Here is a 15,617-nt window from a genome sequence, read left to right as displayed (position 1 = left end):
AATCGATTAGTCGACTTTTTGCGTATAAAAGTCTTAAAATCGTAGTCGGCTTTTGGCTGGAGGGAAAATCGCATAATCGATTACCTTGTGATCGATTTTGGAGTTGATAACTGACTTGGTGGTTTTACGGTTTTGGTGGTTTCACATTTTCAAAAGAAAACTCGAAAATCGACGAATAATCGATCATAACCGATTTTCTCCGGTTATGAATAAGTCGAAAGTCGAGTTTTAGGACAATTGAAATAATCGTCAGACCGAAAAATCGCAATTTTAGTTTTAGACCAAAATCGAAAAATCGATTATTGCTTTCCATTACCTATCCCTAGAAATCACTGGGATAGCAGGTAATCAGTGATTATATATCACCACAGCTACACTTCGCCGAGATTAATGTACAAATATCCCACAGAGAGGCCTGGACCCAGAACTTCTCACATCTACCCGGTATGAAGGTATGTACCGATGGCTCCCAGATGGAAACGGGAACTGCAGCAGCCGTCTACAGCGATACTCTCAATTTAAGGTTCTCTTACAAGTTAAACGAAAATTGTAGCGTCTTCCAAGCTGATATATTTGCAATCAAAAAAGCAGTAGAATTAATAAGTAACATGAAAAAAAGACATAGCTGGACCGGTGACTATCTATCAAGCGGCCCTAAAATCACTTAGATCCCACTCTATGAAGTCTGCAGGGCTTTTGATTGGCAGAAACACCTTGGAAGCGCTAAAATCAATCGTTACCTTGTGTTGGGTCTGCGGTCATTGCAACATCGAAGGATCGTTGCGGATCGGAGTCAACCGATATTAAGGACAACAAATGGATCAAGCCACCCTTGTGCCATTTCACCGAGCGTAGGTATGAACTACACTCTGCTCTTTATGAAGAAGTCCGACCGACAGAATAACATCTACAAATGTCCTGCAAATATGAAAGAGTCGATACTGTTGACTACTGCAGGTTATGCAAAGATGAAGAGGAAACAGAAACCATCAAACACTTATTATGTCGCTGTCCAATGCTCACGACGCGGAGATTGCGAATCATCTGACAAACTTCTGCCAAACCGAGCCAACAAGTCTGCTTCTACTTGCCAAGAGTCTAAAGTGGCTTCAGCGAAAACAAAATATTTTACCATAAAATGACAAATCCTCACTCTTCTCTACACTTAAATTATCAATATCTCTCTCAAATCTCTGTTATACATCTTTTTCCTGCTTTCAGTTTCAGGGAATTTACCAATCAACGCCTCATAGAGCTACCCATTCCCCCTCAGTTCCTCGGGTAGCTGAGAGGATTTTCCGGGAGATCATCACAGCTTCAGCCGCTCGCTACATTTCAAATACCCGAAATCAGGTCAAATTTCCCAGCTGAACCGACGAGACTAGTAAATGAGGGTGATGAGCTTTGGCGCACGAACCTTGAAGACGCAAGAGTTACATTTACGAAATCCACTCGATTTCAACTGTCAATTCCATTGCTTAAACGTCAAATGAAATCGAATCGATGTCAGACGTATTTTCATTTGACGTATACGCAATGAAATTGACAGTTGAAATCGAGTGGATTTCGTAAATGTAAACATAGTATTACTCTTGAAGTCAACTCAACAGGCTAACAGGTGAGCATTAAGCGGGGTACACACGATCAGTTTTGACTGTCGATTTTTCGGAATTATCGATAACTGCCCAACCGTCCAGCAACCACAAAATATTTTGTGGTTGCCTGATGACTGACAAAAGTGAACGGCCACACTGACAAGCAACAGATTATTTGAGCAAAACTGACTGTCAAAACTAATCGTGTGTACCCCACTTTAGCGAAAAAAGTGACTAGACCAACCTGAAGCAATGCAACATTGGTACATGATTAAGTGAATTTTGGGCCATCGTTAAAACAATTGGCCTGTTCCCGTACTTTATAAAGTGGTAAAAGTCGGAAAACGATTTTCATATAAATTTTGTGTACGAGAACGCAACATGTGTAAAAGTGGTAAAAATTGTAAAAACTTTTTAGTTCTGGAACAGAGCTAATATCCAGGAAAGAATGATGATAGGTGAAAAGGTGCACATCTTATCCCAATTCGCAATTTTTGGAGCCCACCGAGATTGACAGTGGGAAGAGGATTATGCTGCGCCGTATAAGAACTTTCCCAGCTTGGGAGATATCACTTTGTCTGTTCCAGTACTGCAAGAATCTACTAATTTCTACTATTTTTTCGATAACATAAAGGAAAAAATGTTATCGTAGTAAAAAATAGTAGCTTCTTGCAGGTTCTGGAACAGAGCAACTACAATTTTCCATGAGCGATGTTGCAGATGTCATCCGAAACGCTGATTGAACATAAAATGTCAAAACAAATTGTTGTAATTGTGAAATGTAAACAAACATCTTGTTCTGATTGGTCGCAGCAAATTCGTTGCAAATTTAAGCGGCAAGGCGGATTGATTTTCTTTACAAATTTTGACGTGTTATGTTACGGGAAAAGATGCTTTGATGCAGCAATTCGCCGAATCGACTACCTAACAGACGACTTCCAGCAACAATTTGCACAAATTGTTACAAATTTTAGGCTAACCAGACAGACATATTATGTGTGTTCGATTAGTCAACAATTTGTACAAATTTGAACAACATCCAGTAACCATTTTATAAAAATTTTAGCTTTGTTCCAGAAGTAAAAAGTTTTTGCAATCTTTACCACTTTTACACATTTTACCCGAAAAAGCGTTCCCGTACACAAAAAAGTTGTAAAATGTTCACTTCTCTTTAAACAAAAATGACGCTCTCTTTAAAAACTTTACACGACAAATTTGGACGAGTAAAAACATAGTAACATGGTTGCCGGCGTCTGATTGGCTGATACGCCGACTTTGACATTTGTTCCAGTTTTTTGACGTATTTTCCATTTTTCCGTTCCCGAACTATTTCAAAAAACTTGTGTGTGAGAACAAATTTTTTGCAGTTCTCTCTTTTACGAGTTTTACTATTAAAAAGTACGGGAAAGAAGCTTTTGAGTAAACGAACCCACATATTAGCTTTGTTCCAGAACTAAAAAGTTTTAAAATTTTTACCACTTTTACACATTTTACCCGAAAAAGCGTTCCCGTACACAAAAAAGTTGTAAAATGCGCTCTCTTTAAAAACATTTTACTCGAAGAATTTGAGCGTGTAAAAAAATAGTAAAGTTGTTGCCGGCGTCTGATTGGCTTATACGCTGACTTTGACATCTGTTCCAGTTTTATGTATTTTCCATTTTTCCGTTCCCGAACTATTTCAAAAAACTTTTATGTGAGAATTATTTGTATTCTGTATTCTCTTTTACGAGTTTTACTATTAAAAAAGTACGGGAACGAAGCTATTATTACACATTTTGTACAACTATTGTTCTGTTCCTTTACTTTTGAAAATGGTAAAACCGGCAAAAGTAGTAAAAGTTGTAAACTTCTCCCATATGAATTGTATGGTGTCAGAAGTAAAGGAACGCTTTTCGAGTAAAAAGTGGTAAAACTAGGAGATTCTTGCACGTAAAGGAACAGAGCTTATGTATTGTCCTATGCTCTAATTTCACGCCATTATTTCAATTTTAAATTTTCAATGCCACCTTCAAAAGAACATGTTTTCATTTCATTAATATTTTACCCAATTTTGTAACAACTTAAATCAAATTTAATGCAGTAGTTAACAATTTCACGGCCAACAGTTTTCCTTGATCTTAAGTAGTGGACATTCATTCATAGATACAATTTACGGCGACGATCTCAGGTATCAATAGAGAAATCTCAACAGCTTATTAAAGTCTTTGGCAGCTTTAACGACTATGATGATGATGGGCTCTGTATAAAATCAATAACCAATTTTAACTATAATTAAATATTAAATCAATAATTGAAATGTTCAGCATTATGTTGCAAATTTGTTGATAATGATGATGATCCACCTAGTTCTTAATTTGTTGTAGTTGTTTATATATCACGTTGTGTATTTTTCATTGAATTCGTGTTTTTTTATTTTTCTAATAATTTATTGTGTTATTTGTTGCTGTTGTTGCTGTTTGTTGTAGTATGTATGTATATTTAACGCATATTATTGCCGGCATTGTTATTGAATATTTAATAAAGGCCAATAAAAATCCAGTTACTTTTTATTGCCGTTGTTTAAACGTTACTATTAATAACAAACTTGTCTATGATTTTTTTTGCAACAAAAAAAAAACGAAAATACGAAAGAATTCCACTGAAACGTGTGTATCGTTATTTTTTATTAGTTTTCAATAAAGGAATTTCATTCAATATACATACAGACGAATAATTGCAATTAAATTGTGTATTTAATTTAATATAAGAAAACACCATTAATTCTTACAAAGTAATAAACGCCTGAAACTCAATGACTTTTGGTAAAATTGAAAACAAAAAGTAACATTTCTTATCAGAACATTTGATGCGAACCATGGGGGAATAAGAAAAGCTCTGTTCCTTCTTCAAGTTTTACCACTTTTTAATCGAAAAGCGTTCCTTTACTTTCATTGAAATTTTGACATGAAATTATGCGTCTATAGATCGAGTTCCATAGTAGAGTAAAATCATGAAATTGCTGTAGTGGGGAATTCAATCTAAGAACACCTAATTTCATGAAATTTTTTTATGAAATGCACTCTAGTATGGACCGGGACTATGATAACATGTTTTCCTTTATGTTATCGGAAAAATAGTAAAAATTAGTAGATTCTTGTAGTACTGGAACAGACCAAATGTATTTCTGTGAATTGCTTCTTTACCTTTCGTATGTGATTTTATTTACAATAAGTGAAGTAATAATTGAAATGTGTTGAATACAAAATAAAATAAACAAAAACAAAATATGTGAACGGAAAACTAAAAGAAATCCATGATTTTCATTCATAATTTTACAACTGTTTTTGCAGTTGTCGCGACGACTACGTCGCACATACAAGTTTTGGGATTTTGACAATCAATACTTTATGTATTGTATTGATTGTCAGCTGTCCTGTCATGTTTAAACGCATAGTTACTTTTAAAAATAGTAGAAGTGGCAAAAGTCGTAAAAGTTGTGAACTGATCTCATGTCAATTGTATGTTTCTTAAAGAAAGGGAACGCTTTTCGAGGAAAACTTGAAGATTCTTGAACGTAAAGGAACAGGGCCATGATGCATCCATGGCACAATAAAAAGGTGTAACGCCAAAAATGGCTGATCATCATTGTAATTGTCAAGAAGCATCATTGTGAATAAAATCACATACAAAAAGTACAAAAATAAACAAGTTTTATCAACATTATCCAGCCAAAATTGGCCCCGGGTTACGTTGGTGGAGGAACAGTTATTAGCTTTAAAAAGTAAACGAACAGAACTATTAAAAAGTATTGGAACGAAGTTAAAATATTGCTCTGTTCCAGAACCTGCAAGAAGCTACTATTTTTTACTACGATAACATTTTTTTCCTTTATGTTATCGGAGAAAATAGTAAAAATTAGTAGATTCTTGCAGTTTTAGAACAGACATTATATTTTCATGAAATTTGGAGTTTTTATTATTAATTTGCAATTAGCACTTATTAGCTTATTAGCATGTCCATTCGCAGCTTAACCCCATTTGTCTAACACACTCTTCAATAAAGTGTAAAGTTGATAATATGTATACATCAATCGCTTTAGAAGTCTAAACCTATCTTAATTTCTTTCTTTTTATACATCATTGCCGCTAAAATAGAAGAAAAAACCTTGACATTCATTGTACAAAAAATTTTTGTTTGAGTTTGAGATAAATGATTTGTTTATCTTCTTCAATCCATATTGTTAAATAAATAAACAAATAGGTTTTTTTATAACAAAACGTGTTTAAAGCTACTTTAATTTTAATTTATTTAAAAACGATTTTTTTAACTATAACATATATATATATATATATATATATATATATATATATATATATATATATATATTTTTTTATTTTTATTATCGATTATGATGACAGATGTTTTCATACAATTTACGTCAAACAAAATCTAGATAGCATCATTAACATGATAACAGACGTGCAAGTATAACTTATTGTTATAAGCTCTGTTCCAGAACCTGCAAGAATCTACAAATTTCGCATTCTTAAACCTTTCTTTGTTTTATAACTTTAAAATATCAGTAATTTCTAATTATTATTTGTTATTTCCTCTTAAACCAGCTTGGTATGTATGTCGTCATAGCATAGATAATATATCATACACATAAATACATATTGTCATCGTTATTTTAATTAAAAAACAATCATAAATATGTATTTGTTTTCGCAGAAACGAGCGAAGAAATTTGACTACTTCTTGATCATCCATCGAGCATTAGAATATCAGATCATTGAACAAGAAAAAACTGGTCATTGCTGCGACAATGATCATCAGTTCAATAGAACATTCATTCAGGTCTAACTTGCAAATCATAAAATTGCCGAATTAAGACCTTGAGACTAAAGGTACCTTCCTTCAAATAAACAAAAACACAAAAAAACTAGAATAAAACAATACTTTTATTTTTCAAATCTAGTTTAAACATGAAGATGCTTTTCAAATGCTTCTAGGATGGACCAACACCACAAACTATAACAATAGAATTTATATACGATATGTTATGGCGACAAACACGTTTCTATTGTGAATAAAAAACGGTTAGAGATTGTCGTTGAATAATGAATGACAAAATCTTCTTTATAAAAATAAACATAAATAATACACTCAACGAAAACGGTAGGTTAAAATGTATTTAAAGAATTCTGTTATGTTGCCCTTCGCCTATAGGATATCATCTGCCAGCCACTAGAGTTGTTACAATCTAGTTCGTTTGAACGACCTAGTTCAAAATATAGTTCAGTGGACACCGGTTGTTTCCATGAACGAACTGCGAATGAGTTATATTATCTCTTTGTTTTAATAAAATAAATCATACGCAAACGAACTATGGTACTGAACTAGTTCACTAGATTTAACAACTCTACCAGCCACACCAATATGACTCGGAGAACAAACAAACAAGAAAAGCATATGGTGTGATCATGGCACAATTACCCAGGTAGTGGCATCGTAAAATTTTGAATATGTTATGTCAAAACTTTCTTTATGTTGTTGGGGAAATTACAACAAAAATAATTTTTTAATAAAGGGATTTGACTTTTCATATTCGATCAGCTGGTGTGATTCCACTGGTAGTTCTGCCATGGGTGTGATATAGACATAACTAAAGAAGATGGGAAAAGTCAATTGTGCAAAATTATCGATAGATGGAGTTAACCTCTGTTGTTATGATATCATAACAACATTCTGTTAAACGAAAACTGTTAATCTCTATACGTCTTTGTATGTGCCACATATAAGCGTCATTCCCGTACTTTTTAATAGTAAAACTCGTAAAAGAGAGAACTGTAAAAAATTGTTCTCACGCAAAAGTTTTTTGAAATAGTTCGGGAACGGAAAATACGTCAAAAAAAACTGGAACAAATGTCAAAGTCGACGTATCAGCCAATCAATCGCCGGCAACCATGTTACTATAGCTTTGTTCCTTTACTTTTTTAATGGTAAGGGTGATAAAAGAGAAAAGTGTCAAAATTGCTCTCTCATGAACATTTTTACCTGAAAAGTAAAGGAACGGAAAAATGGTAGATCTGGCAGCAAAGTCAAAAAGAAACATAAAAAATCAATTTTCGTCTTTTATTTCACAGTTTTTAATTTAGTTTTGTCAGCGTTCGACTTTTTCTTCTGTTTTTCGTCCATTTTCTTTTTCATTGTGAAATAATCGTCAAACAAAAGTCGAAAAATCAGTTCTGCCATTTTTTTACCTGCAGAATTTTTGCTGGTAGCCTGTGGTAGAAGAGAAAGCCATTTTCGCTCTCTCTCCACTCTCACTCTCTAAAAAATTGCTTCCAGTTTTGCCACTTTTCGGGGTTAAAGAACGCTTTGCAGGTTAAAAATGGTAACAAATGGTAAAATGGTAACCTCAGGTTAGTAAAGGAACACAGCTTATTTTTTACACGCTCAAATTTGTCGAGTAAAACGTTTTTAAAGAGAACAAAGCTATAGCGTCATGCCTCTTAACAATCGCATACAAAGAGCTATCAATCGTGTTGTGGGCACAATGACCTAACTAAAAACTGTGTACCCATGGCGGAATAATCCAAAATCCAATAAATCATCATAAAAATGTTAAACCGGCAACAACCTCTATTGTAAAATGGCATAATATTCATCACCTGATAAATTGGTCAATATTACGTTTACATTGGATTCAATAAATTCGATGGATTTAATTTGCATTGAAAGAAATGTCTTAGATCGAGTTCCCCACTACAGCACATTTCCTGATATGACTCTACTATGGAACTCTATCTAGGGACGCATAATTTCATAAAATGTTTTCAATGAAATCACGCTAGTGTGGACCGGACTAAGCTGTCAATTCAATTGCATATATGTCAAATAAATTCTCAATACGGAGATTAACCCTATATACATATGTATATGTAAATGTACTATAACCCGAAAAAATAGCTATAATATAAACATGCTATAAGTAAGGTAGATCAGCAGATTGCCAGATGCATTTGTAGCAGTCAAGGCATATTTTTATAAGGTAGATGCATGAATTACAACAACTAACAAATTTACAAAAACAACACTGTTGTTATTGAGAATTAAATGTCAAATGGTCTGTTCCTTTACTTTTGAAAATGGCAAAACCGGCAAAAGTAGTAAAAGTTGTAAACTGCTCCCATATGAATTGTATGGTGTCTGAAGTAAAGGAACACTTTTTGATTAAAAATTGGTAAAACTTGAAGATTCTTGCACGTAAAGGAGCTGAACTAAAGAAAATATTGAATAATAGGGTCGTTCTAAAAAATCTCTCAGAAAATATATAAATACATTTTGAAAATCCTCTAAAATAGAACAAATTTGCAACAAAATGCAAATAAAGGACATTCAGAACTGTCGTAGGTCATTTTTATTACACGTTTACGATGAAAAGAAGTATTTTACGGTGGCAAATTTCGAAGTTCCAAATTTCATGAGTAGACCCGATTACATTTTGAAAAAAAAGTAAAAATGCACCTGATTGTCACTTCTGCCTTATATTAAAAGTGCCTTGGTAGCAGTAGTATATTCACAGTTTATACAGCCCACCTGATTGTTATGTTTGTTGTCAAAAACATTATTGTGATTTAAAATACAAATTTAAAATCTATTATGTTTGTTGTCGAAAGTTGTTAACAGAACTCTGAACTAACTTTCCCAGCAATAACTACTCAACATGCCTAAAGGCCTGCGTACATAAGCTGCCTTGCCTGCTTACCTTGCTTACTTCTGATAAAAGAATAAAAAAGAAAAGGGCAACCCAGTTCGAAATTTCCTCGGCCTTCTTTATTCTTTTATTTTTATTATGTCAAAAATGAAGCAGGAAAGCAAGGTAACCAAGGTAACAAAGCAGCTTATGTACGCAGGCCTTGACAGCCTTGCTTTTCAGCTTCATTTCAAAAATGTTTACATTTCAAGTTGTTTACATTGAACAGCTGATTAAAAGTCAGCTGAAAAAACTTACAAATTTTTACGGGACAAAACGCCAAAACAGCTGATCTTCATACCTGTTGTCAAAATGCGTTATTGTGAATAAAATCACATACAAAATGTAAACAAGCAATTCACAGTAATACATTATTTTTAGCAAATTTGACGTTTAACATAATTTGATGTAACACCTTCTTATTCCACCATGGTACAGACCTTATGGCATGAAGAAATTATAAGGTGGCGTAAAACAGCCAGCTGATTGGTTTCAATCTATCAAATTTTTTGTTATTGTGAATAAATTGTATGAAAACGTAAACAAACATTTTGACATATTGGAGAATTTTCTGCCAAAATAGAGTTGTTCTTGTGACCTGGTAAATATATCTTGATCTATTAGCAATTATAGCTCTGTTCCTTTACGTTCAAGAATCTTCAAGTTTTACAACTTTTTACTCTAAAAGCGTTCCTTTACTTCAGAAACCATACAATTCATATGGAAGCAGATTACAACTTTTGCTAGTTTTGCCGATTTTACCATTTTCAAAAGTAAAGGAACAGACCATATATGTTTTCTTTTACTATAGGATGGATTTGAAAACGCAAAATAAACCCAATTTCGAATTATATTTTTAATTTTTAAATTAAAATTAATGCCAAGAAGGTCCTCCTTCAAATTTAGTGATCACTTTTAACTTTAATTTAGCCTGAATAATGGGGATATGAATATTTTCCTTATAATGTTGTTTACATTATTGGAAATTAAGCCACTGATTTAGATTTACTTCTTCAAAACAGAATTACATGGAAGATTTTGTGCTGATTAACAACTTAATTTGAGAATTGTCTTACAAAATGAAACCCTTTTCCGAATGAACGAAATGCTCATGGAGAAGTATTAAAATTGCCGTCCAACTCTGCCCTAGAAAAATAACCATACATCTTAACACAAACTTATTTAGAGTAACAAATCGATCAATGGAAACAACACTGCGCAAAACTAAGGAAATGATTAATTATTTTCTCAAAACTTTTGTGTTAGGTGTCAATGTAAATTAGGTCTTAGACCTAATAAATAAACTTCGCTAAGTCACATTTACATCAAACAGGTTCTAATAACCTGCGTCATTTAAGTTGTCAAGTTTATTGAATATATGTCAAATAAATGACGTATTTGTGCCAAATACTCGTTTTAGATTACAGTGTAAATTAGTAATATATAAAACTAGCGTCCGAATGGAAAACGCCACTATAAAATAAACGAATAGATAAATTTTTTACCTTGCTATAAAATTCATGTAAAATTGATGATATTTCTTTAGAATATCATCTCTTTATAGAAACCCATTAAAGGATATCCCATTTTATTGCTGTTTTAATTAAATAAACAGAGGATCTTTGCCAAAAACTTACCTTTTCATTTCGTGTTAAAAATTCCCAAATAGGTATCGATGAGGCCTCGGCTGACATTTGTCTAAATGAACCGTGGCGGCTAGCCACAGTAAGGAGTAGACAAAGTGCCAATGAAACTTTCGCTGCGTTAAATTTTATAGCCATGGTGATGATGAATGAAATATACTATTTCGTTGTTGTTGTATTGTTTGAACTTTGTTAGCGTAGGTTGTTATGGGATTTTTGGATGTTTTGGTTTTTTTCTCTTTCAAATATGGGGCCAAAGTTGGAATTTGGGAAATACACACGTTTACAGAAAGACACACACAGAAAATTATTAACAATAATAATGGGTTGTATAACAAAAGATTTGTTTGTGGTTTTTTCCGTACCGAACAGAAAACTTTCTTTTTTCAACTTCTTTTCAACACCTTTGTCGCCGCACTGACCAATTTAAAGAAATAACGACGAACGATTGATGAAAACCGAAAAATGAGATTAAATTGACTGACGACTGATGAAATCGCCTGAAGTAGTGTATCTCGCAAACTGCTATCGACAGCTAAGTGACAGCGATGATAACGTTTATGATTTCAAGTCAGGTAATATGTAAATAAAAAAAAAACGTTTTAACTGTTTTGTTGTTTTTGTTTTGGTTTTTCTGAAGATGATAATTTTGAAAATAAATTCAACGTAGTTTTAAATCACCAGCAATAAGTGGATAACTTGCATCTATCAGTTGAGTTACGAGATAAACAGCGACAGTTAACTTGTCAAACACGCACTAAAAACAAATTGAATTTTGTTGCAGTTTTTTCAACTATCTTTTACTTTTTTCGCTTTTGAAATAAAAATGTTTTAAATATTTAATCAATTTATTTATTTTTTTTATAATTTATCCGCCTTTTTGATTTGAACTCGAACAAACGAACGTCGTCGTTATTTGAAGAAGACTCTGCCTGTTGTGAATCTTCTCGAGCTTTGAAACTTTTATTTATAGTCTCTCTTTGTGTTTCTCGTTCTCGCCAGAAGACATTTGAATCATTTGCTCTCCCCCAAAACGCGCTGCTTGTCGTTCTTTTTTGTTGTTTAAATTTTTGTAACACACACTGGGCGGGCGATCCGATCCGACTGTTTAAAGCTGTTCATTTCATTTGCTTTGATTATTGTGTTTTGGTCTATTGGTGGAGCCTACAATTGTGGGGAGAGTCAATGAAGATGTCTCAATTTTCACTGACGACTTTGGAATAGGGTTGCCAATGTGGAAAGACAAAAACTTTGCCTTGTGGCAAATAAAAACAAGTAAAAAGCGTGAAGTATACTGAACCATTCTTACGAATGTACATCATACTCTGCCAACAATTTTTTCCAAGGGCTCTGATTTCCTATTTTTTCTGAGATTTTCTGAATATTTTTTTAGAAATTTGCCGATTTCTCTAATATTTTCCTAGAAATTGTACCGATTTTCTAAAAGTTTTTTTTTAAGAATCTTTGTTCACATTCTGAAGAATCTTTCCGAATACGTTCAGATTTCTGTCAGAAAATCTAAATGTTTCTACGACTTTTCGAAGAATACACTTCCGAATTCGGACCGAATTCGTCGCGAAACTCTAATATTCTTTTAGAATTTCCTTAGAAAATTCTTCCCTGATTCGGTGACCACGTCCATACAACTTACGTACCGAATTCGGCATCAGAATCGAAATTTTTTTTAGCAGGGTAGCTCCTTTGCCCTGTAATGTTGTATTCCGATGAGGGGCAGAATACGTTATTATAGATTAGCATTTTCCATGTTTCCACCGGGAACACCAAATACCAAGTTACACAATCCCACGGTGGCGGGTTCTTCGATACCTGATTGACCCGGAACAAAACAAAACCTGTGTTCCGGCCAGCTACCCCCTCAGTCTACACATGTTTGTATTTCTATCGTTTTTCTGTGTTGTGCCTGCTCCGTATGTTTTTGGTCCGTGCTGGGACCCCAGAAACAAGATGTGCTCTGAAACCTAGCTCAACAACAACTGCAGCCTACAGCATTGTGATGGTTACAACGTACAGAGGAGGGTTCGCACACGAAGTTGAGCTGGGAGATTAACTTTCATATTGTTCAATATAGACCTATCTCGATTGAGCCTGGTTTGATTCTAATGACCCGTACACGGAATGTATGGCGGTTGCAGTCAGGTGTGGAACTGCCGAGGAAGAGTTGCTGCCAATAAATAGCTGTATTCCAGGTTGTAGAGCTAAAATTAGCCCGCTTTTGGAAGGTCATAACCGTCAGGTCTTTGGGGACTTCAATGTTCATCATGAGTTGTGGCTCAAATGACCAGAGATGTATAGTGCTGGCTGAGCAGATTGCACGGCCTACATTTTGCACACTCAATGACGACTCCCCTACCAGAATTTGCTGAGAGTGTCACAGTTTGCCATACATAAACATCGTGTCACATTGTCTGAAAATTACGTCACCGGGCAACCAGTCGCTTCTCTTGGGATCAGGCCATTTTCCCATAATTGTCTCTATCAGCAGACCGCCCGATTTCAACACCTCTGAACACCGCACATTCATCAATCATGGGAAGCTAATTTGCCTAGTTTAAGAGAGTTCATTAATCGCCGCTTCAGAGATCTGACCAACTCTTCTGATGTTCCGGTAGCAAACAAGGCATTCAAGACATCATCACTGCTGCAGCCGCTCGCCATATATACATATGTACCTGCTGGTCGAATACCCGAAAAAATACCAAACTTCACGTCAGAGGCGACGGGATTAGCAAATGAGTGTGATGAGCTTCGTAGAACCAACCCCAGTGGTCCCAGAGTCAGGGATGTTAATAGGTTGCTCGGTGAGCATAAGCGGAACAAGTGATTAAATCATCTGAAAAATGCAAGTCAATCTCGAACGCTGGAAAGAAGGAAGATAGGACCTCAGTCACAGCTATTTTAATCGGCAGTTTGTTGAGAACCCCGGCAGAGCACTAAGATGAGAAGAATACTACGTCGCATAAGATCTCTACCTGCCAAGGATGAACCACCACAATTTACAATGGATGATGTTGTGAATGTCATCAGGAACGCTAAAGTTTCGAAAGCGTTGGACCCTGATGCAATCTCCATGGTAATGCTGAAACTGCTGGATGTGCCGAGAGTAGAGTATATCACTAAAGTTTTCAACCTATCGCTAGCCATCCACATAATTTCCAAGCCTGGAAAGTGGGTAGGTGGTCCGCTAATGAAGACAGGCAAGAATGCGAGCAAAGGTGAATCATACAAGCCGATTTCGCTTTTTTCGCCAGTAGCAAAGATCCTTGAGGCTTTTATTTGCCGAGGACTCTACCAGAGCAAGCCGTGTGATAGAACAGTGACTGTGAAGCACTCCACGCTGTTTGAGGACATCTAGCAGATAATCAATTATGTGTGTAGACGCCAGTCGTACGTGGAATACAGGAACAAGAAGTTCAAGCCCCGTAAATTAAACATGGAGTTCCCCAAGGTAGGGTAATATCTCCGGAACTGTTTAACCTCTACCTCTCCTGTATTCCGTTCCTTCAGGTGGCATTGAGATCGTAACGTATGCGGATGATTGCACCATCTTGACGTCAGATACCTTCCCTGTAGTGCGTTTCTCTAATTCATATGTTGAGTTACCGACAAATGTCGGTAAAATTAAAATAATTATAATTTCGGTAATTAAAGATATTATTCGGTAAGTTAGCGACCAAAAGAAAGCAGTCGTAAATTTCTACCGATAGCAAGAGTGTTGTCAACTTTTCATTCAAAATTTTGCGTTTTAATTTTATCGATTTTTGTTGGCAATAGTACGGTTACACTAGAGTTTTTTGCCGGATTAACCCACTTCGAGAGGATTTATTTGACGTTTGCGCTATGGAATTGACATTTGAAATCCAAACCCACTGGGTTAATCCGGTTAAGTGTAACCGGGGTATAACTCAAAAAATGTGTTAGAAAATCGCACTACTGATGTCATTTGTGAAAGGCTACACTCCTATTTGAGCCAATACTATTCTTCTTAGGGGTTATTCTGAACGAAAATTCTCCGTGAGTTCTTTCCTATTTTAACTGAGAGCCGGGTATCAGTTTATGTCGTTTTAAAAATCCGAATGAGCTTTGTGGGTATACCAAAGTCGTACATGGAATGTAATACCTTTGAACGCAAGATACTGTCGAAGAAAATATGATATGTGTCGATCTGCATATCTTGGGTTTTTCCAGGATTTGCCGCCAGGTAAATATCTGATCTGATGGATTTGCCAAGTCTAAAGCCGCATTGTTATGGCACAATTATTTTGTTGACAATAGGCTTTAGTCGTTCACACAATATTCCAGACACTACCTTATATGCAATAAGGAGCAGACTTATGCCTCTATAGTTATCTTCCTGCCAGTTGGTGCTAACTAGATCATGCATACACCTTATCATTGCTCTTTTTATCTCATCTTGGCCGTGCGGTATACACTCAATACCATCTACTGGGATTAAATCTGTGGGATCTTCGTAGTCTTCGCTACGCTACCAACAGTTTTGAAAAATGCTCTTTCTGGTTTACAAGAATTTTATTTGGAGCACATTAAATTACACAGGACAAGGCACCCACAGGTTTGATTATGTCACACAAATGCTCTGTTCCAGAACCTGCAAGAAGGTAC

General features: G+C 35.0%; 1 protein-coding gene across 1 annotated transcript in view; it reads right to left on the bottom strand.

Moving 5' to 3' along the window:
• The window catches only part of Reg-5 (Rhythmically expressed gene 5), a 44,156-nt gene extending 32,032 nt beyond the window's left edge, over nt 1-12,124 (bottom strand). The window contains exon 1 of the mRNA XM_073957050.1: nt 10,971-12,124. Coding sequence (XP_073813151.1) covers nt 10,971-11,114 — 144 coding nt within the window. The 5' untranslated portion in view covers nt 11,115-12,124. The remainder of the gene's footprint in view (nt 1-10,970) is intronic.
• Between the last annotated feature and the right edge of the window lie 3,493 nt (nt 12,125-15,617).

The sequence above is a fragment of the Musca autumnalis genome, unplaced genomic scaffold, assembly GCF_047663935.1.
Source record: "Musca autumnalis isolate F117 unplaced genomic scaffold, ASM4766393v1 scaffold_5, whole genome shotgun sequence".
Lineage (NCBI taxonomy): Eukaryota > Metazoa > Arthropoda > Insecta > Diptera > Muscidae > Musca > Musca autumnalis.
This window is presented reverse-complemented; position numbering and strand designations above follow the sequence as displayed.